Below are 22618 nucleotides of genomic sequence, written 5' to 3'. Positions count from 1 at the left end.
GCCAACACCTCTTCCTGCAGGATAGCCTCGCTCACCTCTTGTCCGTGTCCCGAGCCTGCATGCTCTCCTCCTGTGTGCCTTCCCCCAGGACCACCACCCTGCTGCCCATCTATCCGTCCTCTAAGAGTTTGCCCACCTGAATTAGGGTGCCCCCTAGGGTCTGATTCTGAGTGTATTCTCAGTTCTCCACTCTGCATCTTGAAGGGTGCCTTGGCCTCTTGGCAGCCCCCAGGGGCCGTACCTACACCATACCCAACACACTATCCGCCCCCTGAGGGAAGGGAGTGGGTCCTCCCGCCACCCTCCCCCCAGCTAGGGCCCCTCCAGGGCTGACCACAGAGATACTTAGCACCAACTCCCAAGGCACAAGGCAGGGAAGACAGGGTGGGGCTGGGGTGGGGGTAGGCTTCCTTTGTTAAAAGACAGCAAACTGTTGGATTTCAAAAATAACTTAAGTCGGAATTTCTTTTCTGTTCCCAAGAAAGAAGCCAGGCACTGCCAAATCTATTCAGATGACTTGCCAAGAGGCTGCTAACCCAGCCCCAGTGGGCCTGCCATCAGCCCTAGATTTAATTTAGGGGACATGCAAATTGGGGACCCCTGATTCAGGTTTGTAGGCCAAGGCCAGTGGCTCCACTGCAAAGTAGAGTTGGGGGTGGGCGTGGGGACAGGGACCCAAGGGCCCTCCAGCGTCCAGTCAAGGAGGTTGGGTTCCTAGGCCCGGGCCTCCATTCCAGCTGGCCCTCAAGAGTCTGGGCCCTGCTCGCAGCCCCCATCCGTGTCGCCTGCTTGAGGGGCTCGTTTTAATTAATGCCAGAGCCGGGCCAACCACTGGGGCCCTGACACTTGTTTGCAGGTCATCTCTTCCTAACAGGCTCACCCTGGGAGGGGGTTTGTCACTAATTGAAGCAGAGCGCAGTTAATGAGGCTGAGGGGCCCGGGGTTCCTGAGAACTCGGGGGAAGGAAAATAAAACAGAGCCTCTTTCTTCCGAAGGTTTGCGATTTACACACAAAAGAAAAGCAAGCAAGTCAGAAGCTCTGCTCGATCTGCCGAAGCTGGACCCTCACTGTGTGAGGAGGCTGGCGGAGGGACACCTCCACTGCTGAGCCTCCAGGACCGGGAGGAGCGGCCTGGGGGGGCCAGCAATCAATCAGCCACCTAATTAATACGTATTTATGGAGTGGTGCTCTGAGCTCCCCTCTGTGGGGGGGGGGGGGGGGGGGGGGGGGGAGAAGACGTAGCCCCTGTCCTTGGCAAACTTCTAATCTGGCGAGGGAAGGGAGAGAGACAAGGTTCAGGCAGGGAATATTTTTTTCTATCTGTCCTTTTTTGCTGGCCATGGCATGTATTTACTGAGTCCCTGGGAAGGGTTTTCTCCCCAGAGTGAGCTAGAGGGGGCCCTCTAGCTCGGGCCCAAAGAGTGCCAGGCATGGGCGCAGGGGTAGGCCCAAGGGTGGCCTGAGTGTGGACAAGGTCCAGCTGTGGCCCTCGCCCCGCGCTGTGACACCTCTAGGAATCAGGAGCCACCTTCCGTCCTTACATGCACAAAGACTGTCTGCAAACCTTCCCTACCAAGGAGCTGCTCGGTGCTCAGAGGCCCAGGAAAGCCTCAGGATGAGCCTCTCTCCATGGTCTTGAGGGGCTGACAGGCCTCTAAAAGGGATCGGGCCTGTGAGCACGTGATAGCATTCAAGGCCACAGAGACACCATGGGGCCCCAGGAATTCAGGCAAGGACCAAAGGGGAGGGGGCATTTGGGGCACCAGTGAAAGATCACCCCCATGCCCCTCCCCTTTGGTGTAACCACCTTCTGGGACAACCCTGGCACCTCCCAGATACACATCCCTCCTATTGCCTCCCTGCCTGCTCCCTGAAGAAGCCTTGCCTGCTGGCCCCCCGGCCAGGAGCTCCTCACACACAAGGGGCCGGGCCTGAGACGGTGGGTGCGGAGCCACAGAGCAGAGGGCCGTGGGGAGGTACTCACCGCAATCGAGACGGCACTGATGACCGCTCCCAGGTAGCCCTGGATGAACTTTGATGCAGGGGAAGGCTGGAAGGCAGAGGCAGAATTTCAGACCGGCTGGGTATCCCAAGTCCACACAGCCTCGCAAACAGCGCCTGGCCAGCAAGAAGCCTTCCTTCCCAACAGCCAGGCCCCACACGGGGAGACACAACACAGCAACATCTAGGGACATGGCAAAGGGCCCGCTTCCTTTCTGCCCTGGTCTCAGAAGGAGTCCCCAGCCTGACGGGTACAGGCAGGGAACACGCTCAGCTTTGCACCCAAAGGCTGCAGCTGGAATCCACTCAGAGGCACGATGAAGGAAGGTCTTTGTAGCCTGCTGTCCGAAACAACCAGCCGCCGCAAACCCTCGGGGGCACAGCTCTCCTCGAACACTCACAGGCCACCAGGAATCAAAATCAAGTCCATCACAATGGGTTCTGGGAAGGTGATGGGCGAACACTACTGGCTGGAGACGGAGATGGCTAGAGGGCCCAGACCAGCAGTCTCTGTTTCAGGAGGGCTACACCATGTGGGTGGAAATGGCATTGCTCCAGCTGGTCCCAGTCTGGCTGGCTCTCACAGGTCTTATCCTTTATGCAGCAGTTTGGCTTCAATGTCACTTGATTGCTGTTGTTGGATGTGGACTTGGTTCTAAGTCCTATCAACCCTGTGTACAACCGAGCAAATACTGCCAGTCCTGCAACCGTCACCTTCACAACTATTGTTACGCTTGCGCCGGCTGCCACAGCCACTGTATCAATCCATCTCACTGAGGGCCTGCCTCTTGTTCACTGGCCCTGTGACTTTACCAAGTGTGGCGTCCTTCTCCAGGGACTGGGCCCTCCTGAGAACATGCCCACAGGGAGAATGACTGGGCTAGCTTTATTTTTTTTTAAGAGAACAAATCATTTGATTTATTATTCAAACAAGCTCCATTTTTATTTATTTAGCTTTCTGACTCTGTGCTTGTGCCTTCAACACTTTTACAACGATTTTCTGCTCCTCAATAAGGAAAGCACGCTTGATCCCGTCTCGGACACATTTAGCGCACATGGACCCACCATAAGCCCTGCTGACGTGTTTTTTGGTTTTGGACAACCTCATGAGAACTTTGGGTCTCACAGCACGGACCCCTCGAAGTCGGCCTGGGCACACACTGCATGCAGATTTTGGCGCTTTCCCAACCTTTTTTGTATATAAGTAAACAATTCTGTTACCAGGGGTTCGGGACAGCCTAGTTTTGTTAGAGGCTGTATTGTAGGACAGCCTACGCCGGTAGGTCAGACGCTGAACCATTTTGAATGCCACTTGGGCTAGCTTTTTAAGAAGCAATCTAGCTGGACTTCTTCCAAGACAGATTTGTTAGGACCTCTAGCGAGTCCCGGGTATCTTCAAGGTATATGCTTTGCCAATCGCATCATTCAAATGCATGAATTCTTGGGATTTCCTTATTCACATGCACAGGAGGTGGTTGAAAACACTATGGCATGGGTCAAGAGCACCTTAGTCCTCAAGGTGATTTCTTGGCTCTTAAACATTTTCGAGAGGACTTTCCCAACAGGTTTGCCCAAGTCATTTGATATCCTGAATGCTGCTTCCAGGGTGTTAGCTACAGGAGGTCGGCAGGTAGGCAGAATTCCATTGCAAGGTCCACAGGAACATGGCAGGCACCGCAGAGAGTTCCCAAGGTAAGTGGGTCACATGGGCCATCGGCCCCAGCTGTGAGACACAGGACTCAGACAAGCAGGAAGGACAGGACAAGAGAGTGAAACCACTTCTCCCCGGTGCCCGTCTTATAAAGCGAGCACGCCCTCAGGAGAGGTCATCAGTTCGTGACCTGATGGCTAGATTGGACTCTACCTCCACACAAGTGCACAAAGTGGACATGCAATCGAACCCTCACAGATAGTGTTCTGTCGGGTCACCGTTCTTTGCAATGGACACAAAGGTTTCTTCTAATCAGTTGGCCAGGGAGCTGTCTTCCAAATTTTTTCCCCATAGAAGAGGGAGAGCTTGCAGTCTTACAACACTTTGCTGAAACATGACAGGTGATATTTGGTCAATTCTTGGGGCCTTGCTTTTCCCTAACGCTCCCAATGATGCTTGGACTTCCTCCTTTGGTATCACCGGTCCTTGATCAAGTGCTATCCCTTGGAATGGCAGAATGTTGACCAACTATTTGGGGTACAGTAACCCTTGACATCCTTCCATCTTTTTTGTGCTTCCTGCAGGGTTTACTATTTCGCTCATAGAATTCTTCACAACTCAAGGCTTGAATTGCTGTCCTTCAGTTCCTGCAGCTTCGAGATCATGGCCTATGAGCTTCCCTTCTGGGTTTCTAACTCCAGGGCTTTTGCACCTTTCGTTCGGTTCTATCTTGGCTTCTCACCCTGCCTTTTGAAGTCTTCTGTTCAGCTCTTTTACTTCATCATTTCTTCCATTCACTTTCGCTAGTCTACATTCAAAAGCAAGTTTCAGAGTCTCTTTGGACATTTGCCTTGGTCTTTCCTATCTTCTTAGTGACCTTTCGGTTTCCGCGTGCAGGTCGTGGATGTCATCTGACAGCTTGCCTGGCCTTCAGTCACGAGCGTTCAATGAATCAGACTTTTTTCTTGGGATGGTCTCTAAATCCAGGTGCAATAGATTCAAAATGGTACGCATAGATACGTTTTCGTTTTCTTCAGCTCCTACCTGAATTTGCAGATGATCAGTTGACGATCCAGTATGGTTTTGATCGATGCTGCTGCGCCTCTCCATCCCCTTCTTTCATAACGACAGTGTGGGCTACATAGGGTTTGGTGCCCGTGTGGCCCACCTGGCCAAGGTCACGTATGTAGTCACTGTTCATGTTGTGAAAAATGTTATTCCTGATGAATAGTCATTGGTCTTACACAATCATAACATGCAGTCTCTGGCTTTGTTTCTATCGCTGTGGTCATACTTTCTTACCACTGACCCTTCTTGGTTTCTAACTTTTAAGCACCAGTAATTATCAATGAATCTTGATTTCCTGTTTGATTAATTGCAGACTGCATAAAGTTGCTGACCTCAGAGAAGAGTCTGGCTCGGCTACCCACTCCCCAGGGCTGAGAGGGAGAAGGACTGCAGGCTTCAGTATGGATTACACAACTCACTGTACAGAAGACCCAAATCCTCACAACTGGACCAACAGGTAACACCAGGATACATGGAGAAAAGGTGGAAGTGGTCAAAGATTTCATGCTGCTTAGATCCACAATCAGTGCTCATGGAAGCAGCACTCAAGAGACCCCATGGCGCATTCACGGTGTAAATCTGCTGCACAGGACCTCTTTAAAGGGGTGAAACGAAAAGAGGCTACTTTGAAGACCACAGTGCCCTTGACCCAGGTCATGGTATTTTCAATCGCCTCACATGCGTGTGAAAGCTGGACGTTGAATAAGGAAGACCGAAGAGGAGTCGGTGCCTTTGAGTAGGGTGCTGGTGAAGAACACTGAAAGTACCACGGGCTGCCCAAGGAACAAACAAATCTGTCCTGGAGGAAGTACGGCCGGAAGGCTCCTTAGAGGCCAGGATGGGGAGACTTTGTCTCACGTCCTTTGGACATGTTGCCAGGAGAGACCCGTCCCTGGAGAAGGACATCGTGCTTGGTAAAGGGGAGGGGTGTGGAAAGAAGAAGGCTCTTGACAAGATGAGTCGACAGGGTGGCTGCAACAATGGCTCAGCCATAAGGTCACTTGTGAGGGTGCAGCAGGCAGTGTTTTCTGCTCTTGCACACAGGGTCACTGGGAGTCGGAACCCACTCAATGGTACCTGACAACAACAACAACAACAACAAGAGGGGCACAATGCTTCACCCAGAGGAGACAGCACTGACCATGGCATGTCCCTGTAGGGAGGACAACTGGGCCCTCTCAGCTCGACTCTCACCACTGGGTGGTGGTCAGGGTGCTCACCTTGGTAGCATTGCGGTTTGCATAGTTGACACAAGCGTTGTGGCTCTGGTTCAACCACTGAAAGGCAAGCGGGGAGAGAATCAGAGAAGGTGTGGTCACCTCCTCTCGGCACCTGGTCTGGGGCCAGGAGGCCACATGCACCTCCCAGACAAAGGGCAGGGCCTCCGACTCACGATGGGTCCCATCCAGCCCCTTCATTATTGAGACCGACCATTGTAACTCGCCCCGGACTGTCTGCTGTGAGAGCTCAGAGTCCTGAGAAACCCATCAGTCCTCGACAAACAAGGATGGCTGGTCCCACCATCCCTACCCAGTGACAATCACTGCCCCTGCATTACAGGGTCACTGTGAGGCCAGGGGCACTGCTTCGTACAGTCACATTCTTGCTGCATCACTTGCTTGGGCCTGCTGGGTAGGTGTTGACATTTAGACTCCTGGAGTGATTGATGATACTGATCCTCTTTTAAAAATCCCCCAGTCTCTACATATAACCTCCTCCCTGGGGAATGGACAACAGAAAAATAGGTGACGGGAGACGTCGGACAGTGTAAATGATAATTTACATCAATGGTTCATGAGGGAGGGGGGAGGGGGAGGGAGGGGGGAAATGGGGAGCTGATACCAAGGACTCAAGTAGAAAGAAAACATTTTGAGAATGATGATGGCATCAAATGTACAAATGTGCTCGACACAATGGATGGATGGATGGATTGTGATAAGAATTGTACGATCCCCCAATAAAATGATTTTTTTAAAAAATCCCCCAGTCCGACGTCTTGCCGAACATCCGGTGCCCACACACGGCTGCTTTCAGGAACTTTATTCCGGGAAGACTCTGCTGCACTCTCTACGGAAGGCAGACGTGATTTCTTCCTGGCCTTCTGTCTCTGCGCACACCCTACACACAGGCAGCCTCAGCTGTGTTCAGAGCCCACAGCCCTAAAAGTCTCAAAGAGCAGATTCTGGGTCTGTGGTACATTCCCAGCCAATTCACTGCCTGGGGGACTGGGCTTCACTTCCCTACAGACTGGAGGAGGCTGATGTCACAATCAGCATGACCTCACGACCGTGGGACAAGCAGCTGATATGCACAGTGGGCTGGCCACCAGCAACCCATCAAGGTTCAGGTGAGGGCACTGGTCCATCCTTCAGTGCCTCTGTCCAAAGGTTAGAGTGACACCTAATGGCCCTACAGGTGCTGGGCTGCATGGACCTGCTCAGTTAGGCCCAAGGCTCTGGATCTTCCCCAGGGCTTCAGGGCCCGGGGAGGGTGAGCCCCCAAGAGGGAGAAGGAAGGGCTTCAGGGCCCGGGGAGGGTGAGCCCCCAAGAGGGTGAGCCCCCAAGAGGGAGGAGGAAGGGCTTCAGCAGCCTTTGTTCAAAAACTTCGTCCAAGAGCCAGGCTTGCTGGGGACGCTGGGGACGGTTACCTGCCAGAAAACGGTGGACGCCAGCGTCTGATTGGGCAACAGAAGACCAACCACCTGTGTGTGAGAGAGAAAAGGTTGGAGAAGCAAAAAACCAAAAACCAAAAAACCCAAACCCTACATTTTGCAAAGAAAAATGACATAGCCATAAACCAGCGCAAGGTGGGTCTGTACAGACTCATGTGAGGTGCCCACAGTGAGATGGCACACGGGCAGATCAATCAGCCAATCAATCAAGTCGCAGGGTAGTGCAGGCAGTGTGATCTCATGTCTGGAAAGAAAACTACCTTATAGAGACTCTTCCCTGGGTGGTGGAAACAGTTAACACTGGTGGCCTACCACCTAAAGGTTGGAGGTTCGAATTCACCTCAAGGCCCCTCAGAGGGAAGACATGGAGATCTCCCTCTGGGAAGCCAGCTATCGAAAGCCCTGGGTGCACAGCTCTGCTCTGACACACACGAGACAACGGCTGGGATTCAGAATGGACTTGACGGTGCCCAGTCTGTCTACCACCGTGGACACACACACACACACACACACACACACACACACACAGCTGTGAGCATCAGAAAAACTTGCAGCCCAACATGCCAATGACCTCTCTGGAGGTCAGATTCCAGGGACCAGTCTCACACGCGACGTAAACACTTCTGCATTCTTTTAAACAAGGGATACCTATTCTTTCCATAACCGATGGGGCGGGGGGGAACCAATCAGAACAGGCAAACAAAAGAAAGGTCTTCACTCCCTCAGGTGGCCGGCTCCTCCAATAGGTCGTGTGTAAGGATATAACAAAAATAATCTTAAATAGTAAATCGAAGAATTCGTATCCGTTGCTACAAATCTCTCTCCCGTCGCACGTGGTGAAGCTACTGAATGAGGCAGAAGGAAGGAATCCGCACACGCATCAGCTCAGTATGGCGGCAGATGTGGGGACTCAGGAGCCCCAAAGCCCCAATCTCACCTCAGACTTGCACTCCCTGTCTGGGTGTTTTGGGGTTTCAGTCAAGGTTGGTCGCCTGACCTTGACACTGAGTGCACCTTGGGCTTCAGGGACCCTCGTGTGCCCCTGGGTTTTCCCTTTTGAGTCTGAGTCTGAGAAATAACACCTACCAAGTATGGCCACGTGTGGGGAAAAGTGCACAACCATCCACATATTGATGGATTGATTATTCCCATGCGTGAAATGGCTCCTTGGCAAGCATTTCTGCAGGGAACTGGCATAAACATTCAATACTGTGCCGTAAATCAGATTCTAGACGTCCTCGGCAGCATTAGTAAATCATGTTTTAAACATTGAAGTGTTTTAAAACAGCAAGCAGGCACACACACTTATATTTATTGGCCCATATCTGGTTGAATAAATTTATACAATGCGAAGTTCCTCTACAGCTCTAATGAAACATTATCCTCGGAGACCTTTCTTTCACCGCGAGGTCCCAAGCCCATCTGCCTTTGCAATGCTGGCTTCCGCATCCTGGAGTGAAGTCAGGGGACCTTGGGTCTTAGTCTCCCTGTGTGTCTGTCCCCTTAGGGGCTCTAGCCTATAAAGTGACAGGTTGGCCTTAGTGGTCCTTCCTAGGTATAGAATTCTATGTTGGGGTTCCAGGTAGCAGGTATGGAGTCAGCATTGTCTGTAATGGATGGGCCCCTCATGCTGAGAAGGATCCCAAGCCCCAGGACTCCTTCCAGTCAGGGGCCACACCAGAGATCTGAAGCTGGTAATGAAAACACGGTTGGGGTGGAGGGTACCATGGATTGAACTGTATCTCTACCAGATATGTGGACCATGAGTCTCTGGTCCGGCAGCTGTGTAGTGATCCCCCATGAGGTGATCTCATGTAATAAGCCTATCAGTTGGAAAAGGATTATGGGTAGGATAACCAGAACTCATAGTGACCCTCCTGTGGGTTTCTGAGACTATTTAACGGGAGTAAAAAGCCCAGTCTTTCTTCTGAGGAGCTGCTGGTGGTTTTGAACTGCCAGCCTTGCAGATCACAGCCCAATGTGTAACCCCTACACCACCAGGACTCCTATGGGCCACTCTGAATCCCATCACAGCCCTGTCTGGATGTAAGGGGAGTTTCCCCTGGGGTGTGGCCTCTAACACCTTCTGTTTTACAAGCGTTAAAAGGAGCGAGAAGAGAGTAGAGGTCAGAGGGACCTACCACTTCCAAGGAAGAAGAGCCAGGCGTGGAGTGTGTCCTTCAGACCTGGAGTCCCTGCACTGAGGTAATCCTAGATCCAGGAGAAGATTTTACTCAGGCACATGGAAAACTCCAAGGAATGCTAGGGCTACGGATCCAGAAAGGACACAAGGACCTTCCCCGGAGCCAACCCAGAGAGCAAGCCTTCCCCTAGAGCCAGCACACTGAATGCAGACATCTAGCCCCCTGCACTGTGAGAGAATCCATTTGTTTGTTGAAGCCCTCCACATGAGGTATTCCTGGGAGAGCAGCACTAGAGACCTAAGACAGAGGGGCAAGTATATACGTGCATGTTTATTTCTACACGTGCCTGGTAAACGGCTTCCCAGAACTTGAAGACATGACAATTGTTCTCCACTGTCCGGATGCTCAGGATCATTCCCCAATCTGTTGATACAACAGGAGTGTGATGTAAACTATAGTGTCTCCCCTTGTCCCATCTATACCCTAGAACATTTCCAATCCCACAGGAACAGCCATGCCCTTGGACTCATTGTATTTAGCAGACCACTGCTGGCCAAGACACTGATCATTACATCACAGGCTACCCTCCATGAATCCGTGTGATGGAAATTGTTTTCTGCCCTTGGGATCAGAAGCTCTGCTTCTGAGCAATTGTTTGCATCTGTCTTACAGATGTCAAACCAGGTCACAGTGTCTCTCTCTGCACAGACGACTGGGCGTTCTGGCCCCAGCTCCCTGGCATATGCCCACCAAGTGCCCAGACCCCACTGCCAGCCTGTTTCCAAACCTCCCAGCTCCATCTTATCTTCTTTCCCTAATCTTCCTTGGGTCTCATTTTCATCTTCACATATTTTATCTTGTGGCTTACATTCTTGTAACTGGTACCAAGTCTTTTCTAGAACAAGCCAGAGCCCTAAATAAACTGAACAAGTACCCAGGCAATATGCTACACATGTGCATGAACACACACACACACACACACACACACACACACACACACACACCAGTGAGCTTTTCACTTTACTGGACAACCCTAGCCAGCTACATGTCCTCCCATGGGCCTGGTATCCTTGGCAGAACCCCTGGCTTGTTACAGAGAGCCTCACTTACACTTAGAGAGGTTTGATGGTCAAGCTCATGCCACTGATAGATTCTGACTCAAAGAAGCCTGATGGGAGATGGCAGAATTGTTCCTGGCGGGTTTCTGAGACTGCTGGGTTTGAACCACCAACCCTGGAGTTAGCAGCCACATGCTCAACCCACTGTGCCACTAGGGATCCTTGATTTTTGTCAAGCCCTGTCACCTACCCCAGGTATCCTAATCACCCTAGAGATCAAAAAACAAAGCTTACTACCCTTATCTTGCAAACTGGAAAACAGCCTTGAATGACCTGCCCAAGTCTTCATAGCAAGCTAGCCTTGGGTCTCCTGATGTCTGTCTCAAGTTTAGATCTGGGAAGAGCACTTTTCCCAGGTCTTCCCCGAGCACTAGGAGGGCAGTCAACACTCCAGACTCACAGAGTATCTCCTGTGAACCCACTCTGTGGTCGCTTTCCCCGAGGATGCCGGGGGAGGGGATCCGCAGCCCCCGACAACGAACACAACAGCAAACAGGAAAATACAGGAGAACGGCGTTCTAACACACACATTCATATTCTCACATTCTCTCTCCTGCCGAGAGCTTCAATTAGGCACCGGTGTGTGTGTGTGTGTGTGTGTGTGTGTGTGTGTGTGTGTGTCCCAAATCAAGGCAATTCCGGGCCTGAGGACAGAGTAGAACTGCTCCGGGGTACCCAAGGCTGTGATGTTATAGAAGCTTACTGCCTTGTCTTTCTCCCATAGAGCTGCCAGTGGATTTGAACCACAGAGGTTTAGTCAGCAATCTTGTGGTCCCCAAACCCAAACTGCCATTGCGTGACTCACAGAGACGTATGTAGACTCGGTGACTCTCAGAGCCGTATGTAGAACCCCCGAGGCTGGATATCGTTACACGAGCAGACAGCCTCCTCTCTGTCCCCTGAGTGCCAGCCCATGCCTCACCTGTGGAGCCCCCACGGGTCCTGAAAGCATTGCTACGGGCATTAAGTCTGCGTCCCGTCCACTCTTTCGGACAGAGGAGAACTGCCCATCTGCTTTCCAAAGCTGGGATCTTTAGGGACACATTTTGCCTCATCTTTCTTCTGCAGAGCTGCTGGGGGGGTTCAAACTACTGACCTTCTGGTTAGTAACCAGGGCTCCTCTTGGGTGTGCGTAAAATTGATAAAATCAAACATCTGAGCAGAAGTTCACAAAGGGACAGGTTAGTGCCAGCCTGGCTTTTTACCAAAGGAGGTCGAACTGAGCTGTGTGCCTGTGTGTCTCCAGGAGCAGGAGACTTAAGGGATCAACCGAGGAGTCTGAAGAGCGTAAAACAACAAAACACCAAGCAGCAAAATTCAGGGTACCTTGGGGACCCAGTCCTCCAGACACTTACACTGAGAGGGTGGGCACCAGGAGCCCGTCGGTGCCAACTGCAGTCCCTATTAGGTAAAACGCAGAACCATCTGCACACTCCAGGAGCAAGTGCAGATATTTTATAACTTCCTTTTCTTCTTTTTAAATCTAAATTAAAAATAAATGTTCCCTGCAGTTCTCAGATGTATATCTCTAGTACAACATGCCCACAATTCCCTCCTGCCGCCCTTTCCAGAGCACGGCAGGGGGCGGGGAAAGAGAAGGATAGAGAGGGAGCCAGCCCACCGGCTCCTGTGCTGGGGGATTACATCTCTTCCAAGAGGGGAACGCTTCAGGCGTGGCCATGCAGCTGAGTGGCGAGAGCCCACAATGCAGCTGGACAAAGGCTAGTGGAAGGAGAGGGCAACAGGAGCCAGCAGCGAAGAGGCCAAGCCCCGACTTGCTGCCAAACGCCAACCAAGTCGCACCGCCCATCTTTGCTCCCATTTAGTTCCCAACACGGCCAGGGCGCCCTCTGTGGCCCCAGCCCCCTGGTAGTTGTCCGCCATGCACAGCTCTCGGCACCCCTGCAGTCCCTCTCCCATGGTGGCCAGCCACGGAGCCCAGGGATTCAACCCCAGGTTTTGGTTTGCAGGCAGAATTGGGCTCACATCCTGGTTCCGGTACTTACAAATTGTGTGACCAGAAGCAAGCTACTCGAGCTTTCGGTTCTTTTTTGGTTAATCTGTCAAATGTGGGAGATCCTGGGACCATTCCAGGCGTCACGAGACAAGGCTGGGCATGGGAAGAGCTGGGCACACTGTCTGGCATGAAGCAGACGGTCGCTCGATGTTAGTTGTTCACTTCATCCCTTCCCTCCTCCCTAGCTCTTCCCGAGCCTGGCGCGGCACTCCTGCCCACCAGTCTCCTTTCTCTGAACTCCGTCATTAGCCTAACACAGCGGTTCTCAACCTGTGAGTCGCGACCCCTTTGGGGTCAAACGACCCTTTCACAGGGGTTGCCTAAGACCATCCAAAAACACCTATTTCCGATGGTCTTAGGAACCAAGACACCGCTCCTCTATCGGTCCCCAGGCGGGTCGGCCCACATGCAGACATGCCCACACAAGTACCCGGTGTGAATACTGTTACCCAGGCTACACAATGCTTCAGGACAAAATTTCACTGATTTAGAAGGACGTATTGTTCTGTGATGAATCACTATGCTTTCAAGATGTTCAATTTGTAACCATGAAAATACATCCTGCCTATCAGCTAGTTACATGATGATTCCTAACAGTAGCAAAATGACAGCAATGAAATAGCAACGAAAATAAGGTTATGGTTGGGGATCACCACCACATGGGGAACTGTACGATAGGGCAGCGGCCTGAGGACGGTGGCGAACCACTGGGCTAACACAATACCCTCTGGTTTGTGCCCATCATATCTTTGAACACAAGACTTCTTCCTCAAAGGGCGGTGAGAACCAGGGTCTTCCTCTCTGACGCCTTCCACAGCACTCAGTACAAAGCTAGGCCCACAGTACAACCTGGGGAAATACACGGCTCATCCAGCCAGCAGGAGGACGCTGAATCATCTCCGGACAGGGCACTCCGACGGCTGGGGACAAGCACCACCAGCACTCGTCTCTTCTTAACTCATTTCGTTGAAGTTCCGACCGCATGGCGCGTTGACCGAAGCCTGTAGTCTAGAATTTGAGGAAGGGGTTAGAGTGAGTTATGGGTCCGCTTCCTTCCCCTCCTTGTACCCACACCCTTGCCAAAGCCTTCTTGTGAACGGAATGGCTTCTCAGCTGTTTGATTTTCCTTGGCCATCCAGGAACTTGCTTTGGCCAGTGGTAAATGGGAAACCAATGGTCGCGTGCCAATTCTGAGCCCGGGGCTTGGAGATGCCGCGTGTATCTGCTTTCTCCTTTGCATTGCTCGCTTTCTTCTTCGGGTAAAAAAAATACCTTACCGCGTCTTAGGTGAAAGTTTACACAGCAAACTAGGTTCCCATTTCACAGCGTTTACGGAGATTGTTCCAGGACAGTGGTTACATTTTTCACGTGTCCACCTTCGCCCGATTTCCATTCTGTTTCCATTACTCTGGTTCCCCGACACCGCTGCAGCTTCTCATCTTTGTTTGAGGGTGAATGTTGATGGTTGAGTCTCCTATAAGTGATTATTTAAGGGTGACACTATTTAGTTATAAGACCATCATTATTTTTGGATAAAAGGTGACCACTGAGTGTCCCTTTTGTGTTTCTAACAGAGTTAACTCTGAGGAAAGAGGCCTCATCTAGTCAGCTGGCCCTGGGGGTGATGAGAGACATGAGGAGGGGTCTAACCAAGGTCCGCTGATTCCCAGTGGACCCTCAAATGTGCAACAAGAAGCAGACCTACCCCACTGAGGCTTAGCTAGAGACCAGCCAACCCCCAACCAAGCAGATCCCTAAGAAGAAATGCTTATGATGGAAGAATAAACAACTATGGTACCCTACACACACCGGAAACATGAACCTGAAGGATGCGAGGCTTAGTGAAATGAGTCCATCACAAAAGAATAAATATTGTATGAGACCATTGTTACAAAAAGTAAACAAAAGGTTTGCACCGGAAAGAAGCGTTCTTCGATACTAGAGATGGGAAGAATGGGCAGGGACGCCCACCAAACTCACTGCCCTTGAGTCTCTACTGGCTCTTAATGACCCCATCAGCCAGGGTTGGACACCCCTGTGAGTTTCTGACACGTGACTCTTGATGGGGGTAGGAAGCTGCTTTCTCTTGTGGAGCAGCTGGTGGTTTTGAACTGCTGACCTTGCAGCTAGCAGCCCAACTCGGAACCTCAATGGCACCAGGGCTCCTTTCACTAGGTAGTAGACGTCCACTCACTTGGAGGAATGGGTGATTCCTCCAACAATAAAGGGGAACTTCTGTAAAATATGACCAAGACAAATTTAGACAATGGCAGGTACACAAGAGTCAAAGGCAACAACAGTAAACGTCACTGCATACACATCCTGCAATAACAGTAATGACAAACAGTAATCTAGGATTGGCTACATAGGTAGATATGTCAGCTGAACAGGTGTGGGATGGAGTATGGGAGTCCACCCAAGGGTATATATATGTTTAGAAAAGGATGTTTCTTTCTTTCTTTCTTTTGAGACTCGGAATTGGTTTATTGACTATGCCCCATGTTGTCCTCTGCTCTCCGAACAGCTCTCAAGATCAAAAGAACCCAACCCAAGTCCCTGAGGTTGGCATCTTAGCATGGCTCCCCTCCCTGCGGAAAGGCCACCTTTGGGATGCAGAGATGCCTGAGCATCACATAGCACCACCCTCTCCAGAGCCGCGACTGCAGGGGTTGCCTCTACTGGGGTACAGAGGTATGTGGCCCCTGCCTATCCTGAGGCCACCCTAGAACAGTCACCCCGGGGAGGACAGTAACCAGACCCAGACACACACTTTTGCTCCCACTCCTTCAAAATGTCCCCGCCACTCCCCGAGATCCAGGCCATAGCAAAGGAGCTGGCAAGGAGGGAATGGGGAGGAAAAAAGGATATTTCTACAGGCATACTTGTATATGCTACAAACAGGTCCATGTATATAGTAGAACGTCGGGGACAAAGTTATGAAACTTCTTAGCGGTCAACAAAACTTTGAAGGACCGAGGCACTGGGCTCAGGGGCGTGGACCATGGTTTGGGGGAACACCTCGGTCAACTGGCATAACATAGTCCACAAAGACTGTGTTCTACATCCTACTCCGGGGCCTTAAAACCTCACGAGCGGCCTTCTGAGATGCAATTATTGGTCGACCGTGGTCCATAGCGAAGAAGAGTGCAGAAAAACAAAGATTCAAGCACACAATTCACCCAAAGGGCAGATGAGCATGCAAATGGCCTCCTCCACTAGCCTATGACCAGAAGAACCAGATGGTCAGATACTATTACTGACCATTCTGATCATAATCACCATGGGAGAGTCTGGACAGAGTGAGGGGGCGGGAGGCCAGAACGATATTCAAAATCCTCCGAAGGGCAAGACCAGACTCCTGGTCTGATAGAGCTGGTGGAACACGGGAGACTAGGTATGACCTTTAGACACCCTTTAGGCCGAGAAGTGAACCCACAACACGCCCATCACCTTGCAAACAACAGACCTCCGAAGCTCACAGCAGCACCTGTAAGGACCTTGCCCCTCAGAACAATCCGCCATGCAATCCCCAAAGGACAGCATTTGCCTAGAAACACACTTCAGAGGTAGGAAGAGACCAAAAAAAAAAAAATCAGCAAAGGACCATGGGAATCCAGAGGGGGCTGCTAAGGGGGCTGTTGCGTTGATGGAATCGCAACTTATGTCGAGACAAAATGTGTGTCAATTGTTAAATGGAAAACTAGCTTGTTCTGTCAATGTTCACTCAAACCACCATAAAATGTTAGTAATGCAGAAATAAATAATGCTGATGGATGCCACGGGTATGTTAGTATAGGAGTCTGTCACTGCGCAGTCAGGAGTCCTGGTGGTCTAGAGGTCATGCGCTGGGCTGGCAACAGCAAGTCCATGGCTCGAAACCACCAGGGGCTCCTCCAGAGAAAGATAGCGCTTTGTAAAGAGAGTCTCAGAAACCCACAGGGGCAGTTCCACCCTGTCCTATAGCGTTGCTGTGAGTTGGCATTGACTCGGGGATGGTGGGTGTTGGTTTGATTACTCAGTAATAGCTAACTGATAGGGAGACATCACATTTGAAAGGGACTATGTTGTCCTTCCTGGTTCAACATGTTGTACCCATTACTAATGTACCTTAAACTGTAGGTCAGCTGGTAGTGTTGGCCCCTGGAGAAAGCCTTGCTTATCCACCTGGTGAACCTTAGTCCATCTCAAGGGCTTTGTGAGAGGCCCAGGGAGGACAAGTTCTCTGAAGCGTAAGCCCCAGGTCAGGACCGAGTCAGTAGTGCCCATGGCATCCATGTAATAAATGAATCATGAGAAAAATGGCACCTGCCCTTAAAGCCTTCTCCTGGGGCGGATTTACCTACAGCATACAGATGAGGGTCTCAACCTCGAAGCAAGAACCACCCCCTGCCCAGGATAGTCCAGCCTGCTTGGTCATAAGCAGGACAAAAACAGCTGGGGACAAGGACAGAGGGAAGTCAAGCCACCGGCCACAATTCTGTGTGTGATGATATGGGTGGGCAGAAAGAAAGAACTGATTGGCTCCCACCCTCGTGGCCACCTCCCTTACACAACTGACTCAAGTAACAAGAGAAAGAAGTTTTTAAAAATTAAAAGAACCCTGGGTTTGTGTCAGATGATCTGGGTGGTGGTACTCAAGCCAGGGGAGAGGATGGAATTATCTTGTCTGGGGAAGAGATGGCAGAAAGCATCATCTCCCTCACCCTCCATTCCTTTTTCTTGGCTATTCGCTCCACATCCTCCAGGATTTCCTTTGCCACTTCCTCAGGAAGCTCTCCCTAAGAGAAGGCCTCTGTCTCCAGCACCTTGCACATCTCTGCACCAGTCACCTCAGTAGTAAGAGTCTGTCTGCCCTGAGAAACCAGAGCTTCAGAGGCGTGGGACCACAGGGACCACTTCCCACCCACCAGTCTTCACTGATAAAGGAACAGCCTTTTACACCATAGCCTTTCTTCCACATGGATGCACTCAATTCTCCAGTACTCCTCTGTTTTTGATAGATCACCTACGGACCCTGGTCCCTAACAAGTTTTCTGGGTTCTCCGCCTACTTTTCCTCCACCTTTCTAGTGTGGGTAGCTAATGATCTGCAAAGGAACACTTCAGAGTACGAAGAGTGCTGCTGTGTGAAAGGGTTCCGGCCAATGAAGGAGAACACTTTTGGGGAGACGAATGTTTGTCCTTGCCTGGTCAATGCCAGCTTCACCTGAGCAACCTCTCCTGGAGGCCAGGATGGCTAGTGTCAGGTGGACTGCAGGCGGGCCAGGAAAAACACTGGGATTGTGTGATCAAGGAGGATCTTGGTGAGGAGGGTAGGGAGCTGTCAGAAGGTCCTGGAACATGGCAGGCACTGATAAAATGATACCGCGACTGTGGATAAGGTGACGCCTGGTACGTGTGGTCTCTAAGTCTGTGTGACCGGCTTCCGTATTAAAGGGAGAGGATCCTGAGCAGAAAGTCCCAGCACGTAATCTCCCAAGCCAGGCATTCAATCTGGATTCCGTCTGAGGCCACTAGACTCACTGACTGGAAGCTCATGGCCGGCGTTCCTCACCCCCCAGCTGGACACGGGACATCTGGTGCAGAGTTTGAGAGGTGGTGGGGAGGGCTGGTGTCATGTGGGGCTGAGGAGGGAGGCACAGTGGCCACCTGGGGAATCTCGGGCCAAGGAGAGGGAGCTCATTGCTGGCACCTGAGGCCTTTACAGGAGCCCAGGGTTTCAGCATAGGTAGGATCTGGGAAAATGGAGAGGGCAGGACCAGAGCCGGACCTTGGGACATCTCCCCAGCCACACGTGCAGGAACAAACTGCTGCACACCTCTTAGTGGAAACCCTGGGAGAGTGAATCTGTGGCACTTAAGATGCAAATGCTATAGTTGGGGCCATCTGGGAAGATCCCTCGGAGCAAGGGCTACGAACTACACGAGCCGGGGACTAAGGCATGCCAGGCAGCCCTCAGGGCACTGGCTTCGCTGCCGGGCTTATATATAAATTGGGATCTCTTTGCCACACACCAAAGGGGGATAAAGTTCCCATCTTCAAATGTTAAGCTTAAAATAAGACACTACGCGAGTGCCAGTGGATCTGTGAAACCTGCTGACTAAACTGGCAGCAGCCTCGTGGAGAAAACCAGTCGCTTCTCCTGGGCTCCAGGAGTGAGCTGGGTGGGGCGGGCTCCTCACAGGCAAGGCAGTGGAACAGGTGTGGAGAGGCATGCTCACCTGAGCCTGCTTGGATACTGCTCCCAGAGCTGTCACAGTCAAGGCAGCTGCCAGCCTTCCTTGTTGCCTTCTCTTCATTGCTCAGGGGCCCAGTGCCTGGCACATTCGCTGGCACCCCAATTTCTATTTTGGTAAACGTTTTCAGTGGCTCCTGCATGTGCATGTTTCCTACCCACGTGACCAAATCAGGGACTTCCCTAAGGTGTGGATGGGAAGCTTGGTTCCCCTTTGCACTGGGCCTACTTTGCTGGAATGGACAGAGCTGCTGCTGTGGCCATGAGCGCCAGGGTCATCCTAGAGGTGCCTGAGCGGTCAGGGCGCTCCCCTGATGCTCTTCCACACAGATGAGGCAACGACGGGATTGCCAGGTTCTCACGTTGCTTGTCTGTAACAAAGCGCCATGACAGTGGGCCAGCAGGCTCTTCACATACTATCAGGCCTCTAGGGAAGTGGCATCTGCCCCGGTTGTTCTGAATCTTAGGATCTGGCTATGTGGACCACTGGCCATCGAGCATTACTACTTTGTCTCTGGCTGTCAGTGAGAAGTGTAGGCAGTTGTCCCAGGTCATGCTGCCCACTTAGTCTTGAGCAATTGTCTTAAGTCAGGACATCCTAGGCTCACAACATCCTCATTCCTCTACAAAGGGATGTATGTTCCAGGCTTGGGGCAAATTGGCCCGGACAGCATTTGCTTCAACAATGAACCCCAAACAGCCCGGGAGTGGATCCTGTTGGGCCAGACCAGTTGAACTTGATTCAGATTTATGGCTGTTGTCAACTGGGAAGAACTGGCTACAGAGGCTAGCACTGTGTCCAGTTTGCAAGGTATTGAAGAGTCTCACCACATACTCGAATACTCTGTCCTCGCTCTCATCAGGGCCTTGGTGTTGGACTACAAGGTCAGCCGGTCAAAACCACCAGTCCCTACACAGGAGAACGATGAGGCTATCTACTTCTAGAAATATCTTACAGCCGCAGAAACCCCATGTAGGGTTACTATCAGTTGGAACTGACACAACAGTGGAGGTTTGGAGTTTGAGCATTATGCTCTTTTCAAAACTGTATGTATCTCAGGTAAAATTGGCAATGGCAAATCAAAAGACTAAATAGGAACCTAAGAGGTAGTATGTTGGTATTTATAGGGGAGGGATAAGTCGGAAGAGGAAGGCTGGAATGTCTACAGCACTCAAGGAATATTATCCACGGCACTGCATTGATTCTTGGCTGGCAATTTCTTTTTTCACTCAGAATTTTATATCTGGCATGTCATTGCCTCCTTGACCCACTGTTTCTGCTGAGAATCCACAGCGTGGGCTTCTTGGTTCTCCTTTGTAGGGAATGTGTTGGTTCCAGCGCTGTCCTCGGGATTCTTGTCTTGTCTTGTTGTTGTTGGGGCTGTGAGGTGTGATCGAGTCAGTGCCGACTCACAATGACCCCTCGCACACCAGAGGCTAACACTGCTGGATCTGGCAGCGCTCCGCTCCCACAATCGTTGTTGTGTGAGCCCATCTTGGAGCCGCTGTGTCAATCCATCTCCTAGACAGGCTTCCTCTTTTTCATTGACCTTCTTTTTTTTGGTTTTAATCATTTTTTAAGGGGCTCATACAACTCTTATCACAATCCAAACATACATCAACTGTGTAAAGCACATTTGTACATTCATTGTCCTCATCATTCTCAAAACATTTGCTCTCCACCTAAGCCCCTGGCATCAGCTCCTCATTTTTTCCCCTCCTACCCTGCTCTCCCCTCCCTCATGAACCCTTGATAATTTATAAATTATTATTTTGTCACATCTTAGACTGTCCGACGTCTCCCTTCACCCACTTTTCTGTTGTCGTTGACCTTCTTGACCAAGCATGGTGTTCTTTTCCAGGGACTGGCCTCTCCTGATAACATGTCAAAAGTCGGTGAGACCAAGTCTGCCCATCCTGGCTTTTGGCTGCACTTCTCCCAGACCAATTTGTTTGTCCTTCTGGCAGACTGCAGGACTTCCCCTATTCTTCGTCAGCACCGTATATCAAGTGCGGTCACCCTTCTTCAGTCTTCCTCATTCAGTGGTCAGCTTTCACCTGCAAAGCAACTGAAAATACTATAGCTAGGGTCTGGCTCACCGTAGTCTTTAGCACGACATTCTTGCTCTTTATCACTTTAAGGAGGTCTTGGGCAGAAGATTTGCCCAGGGGAATACATTGTATGATTTCTTGACTGCTGCTTCCATGACCACTGACTGTGAATTCACGCAAAATGAAATCTTTAACTTCGATCTTTTCTCCTTTTACCACGATTTGTCTCTTGGTCGAGTTGTGAGGATAATGGTTCTCTTTACATCGAGAGGCAGTCCATACTGAAAGCTGCACTGGTGGGCCGTCATCAGCAAGTGCCTCAAGTCCTCTTTGCTTTCAGCAAGCAGAGGGTTTAACCTGCAAAATGAAGGCTGTTCCTAAGCCTTCTTCCAGTCCTGATGACATTACCTTCTTCATCTAGTCCAGCTTCTCCGAGGATCTGCTCAGCCTCGTATGAACGTGAAAGTTGGACATTGAATGAGGAAGATCGAAGAAGACCGGATGCATTTGATTTATTGACAAAGAAGACTGGAAGTCCCAGAGACGGCCAGAAGAACAGATAAATCTGTCTCGGGAGAAGTATAGCCAACAGCAAGGAAGGGGAGACTCGGTCTCACCGACTTTCGACATGTTACCAGGAGTGACCAGTCCCTGGAAAAAGACATCCTGCTTGGTAAAGAAGGTCAGTAAAACAGAGGACTTCTGTTAAGGAGATGGATTGACACCGTGGCTGCAACAATAGACTCAAACATAAAGACTGAATAAATATGATACAAATATGTAGCACTGATGTACACCTTGCCTGATTTTAAATCAGGCAGCATTCCCTTGTTCTCTGTCGCTTAGTGTACAGGTCCCAAATGAGCACAATGAACTGTTCTGGAATTCCCATTCTTTCCAACGTTATCCATCATTTGTTATGATCCACAGTTGAATGTCTCTGCTGAGGCAATAAGACACAAGTAAACAGCTATCTGGCATTCTATGCTTTCAGCCAAGACCCACTTCACATCAGTAATGACACCTCTGGTACCACATCCTCTCCTGAGTCCAGCTTGCATTTCCGACAGCACCCTGTTGATGTTCTGCTGCAACCACTGTTGAATTATCTGCAGTAAAAATGTCCTTGCATGTGCTGTTGATGATACTGCTCTATAATTTGTGCATTCTGTTGGGTCATCGTTCTTTGGAATGGGCACAAACATGAATCTTTTCCAATCAGTTGTCAGTAGCTGTCTTCTGAATTCCTTGGCATAGACAAGTGAGTGCTTTGTCGGCTCATGGAAACATTTCAAATGGTATTCCATCAATTCCCAGAGCCTTGATTTGTGCTAATGCCTTCAGTACAGGTTGGACTTCTTTCGGTATCATTGGTTCTTGTTCCTATGCTGCTCTTGGGAGGGTTGAATGTTGACCAGTTCTTCTTGGCCTGTGACTGTGCATCCTTTCCACAGTCTTTTGATGTTTCCTGCATCATTCAAGGTTTTGCTCCATGGACTCCTTCAATATTTCAACTTGAAGCTTGAGTTTTTTCCCCCTTCAGTTCTTTCAACGCGAGAGATGCTGAACGTATCCTTCCTTTTTGGGGTTCAAACTGCAGTATTTCACATTTCCTTATAGCCTTAACTCTGTCTTCTCGAGCGTCTCTTCGGGATTGTCT

At 50.7% G+C, this 22618-nt stretch overlaps 2 protein-coding genes across 3 annotated transcripts in view; both read right to left on the bottom strand.

Annotated features, from left to right (window-relative positions):
* The window catches only part of SFXN5 (sideroflexin 5), a 132937-nt gene that overhangs the window by 49360 nt on the left and 60959 nt on the right, over positions 1-22618 (bottom strand). For both annotated transcript variants that reach the window (XM_004696086.2, XM_030884691.2), the window contains exons 7-9: positions 7370-7423; positions 5942-5998; positions 1986-2051 (exon numbers count right to left, since the gene is read on the bottom strand). In XM_004696086.2, coding sequence (XP_004696143.1) covers positions 1986-2051; positions 5942-5998; positions 7370-7423 — 177 coding nt within the window. The remainder of the gene's footprint in view (positions 1-1985; positions 2052-5941; positions 5999-7369; positions 7424-22618) is intronic.
* Positions 2920-3308, bottom strand: LOC101662915 (60S ribosomal protein L34-like). Its single transcript, XM_045286695.1, has one exon. It carries the CDS (start codon positions 3300-3302, stop codon positions 2949-2951), a length of 354 nt encoding a protein of 117 aa, XP_045142630.1. The 5' UTR covers positions 3303-3308; the 3' UTR covers positions 2920-2948.

Source organism: Echinops telfairi, unplaced genomic scaffold (genome assembly GCF_000313985.2).
Source record: "Echinops telfairi isolate 266 unplaced genomic scaffold, ASM31398v2 ScPeMD7_9;HRSCAF=40, whole genome shotgun sequence".
NCBI lineage: Eukaryota > Metazoa > Chordata > Mammalia > Afrosoricida > Tenrecidae > Echinops > Echinops telfairi.
The sequence above is the reverse complement of the archived record's forward strand: the minus strand, read 5'-3'. Positions and strand labels throughout refer to the sequence as shown.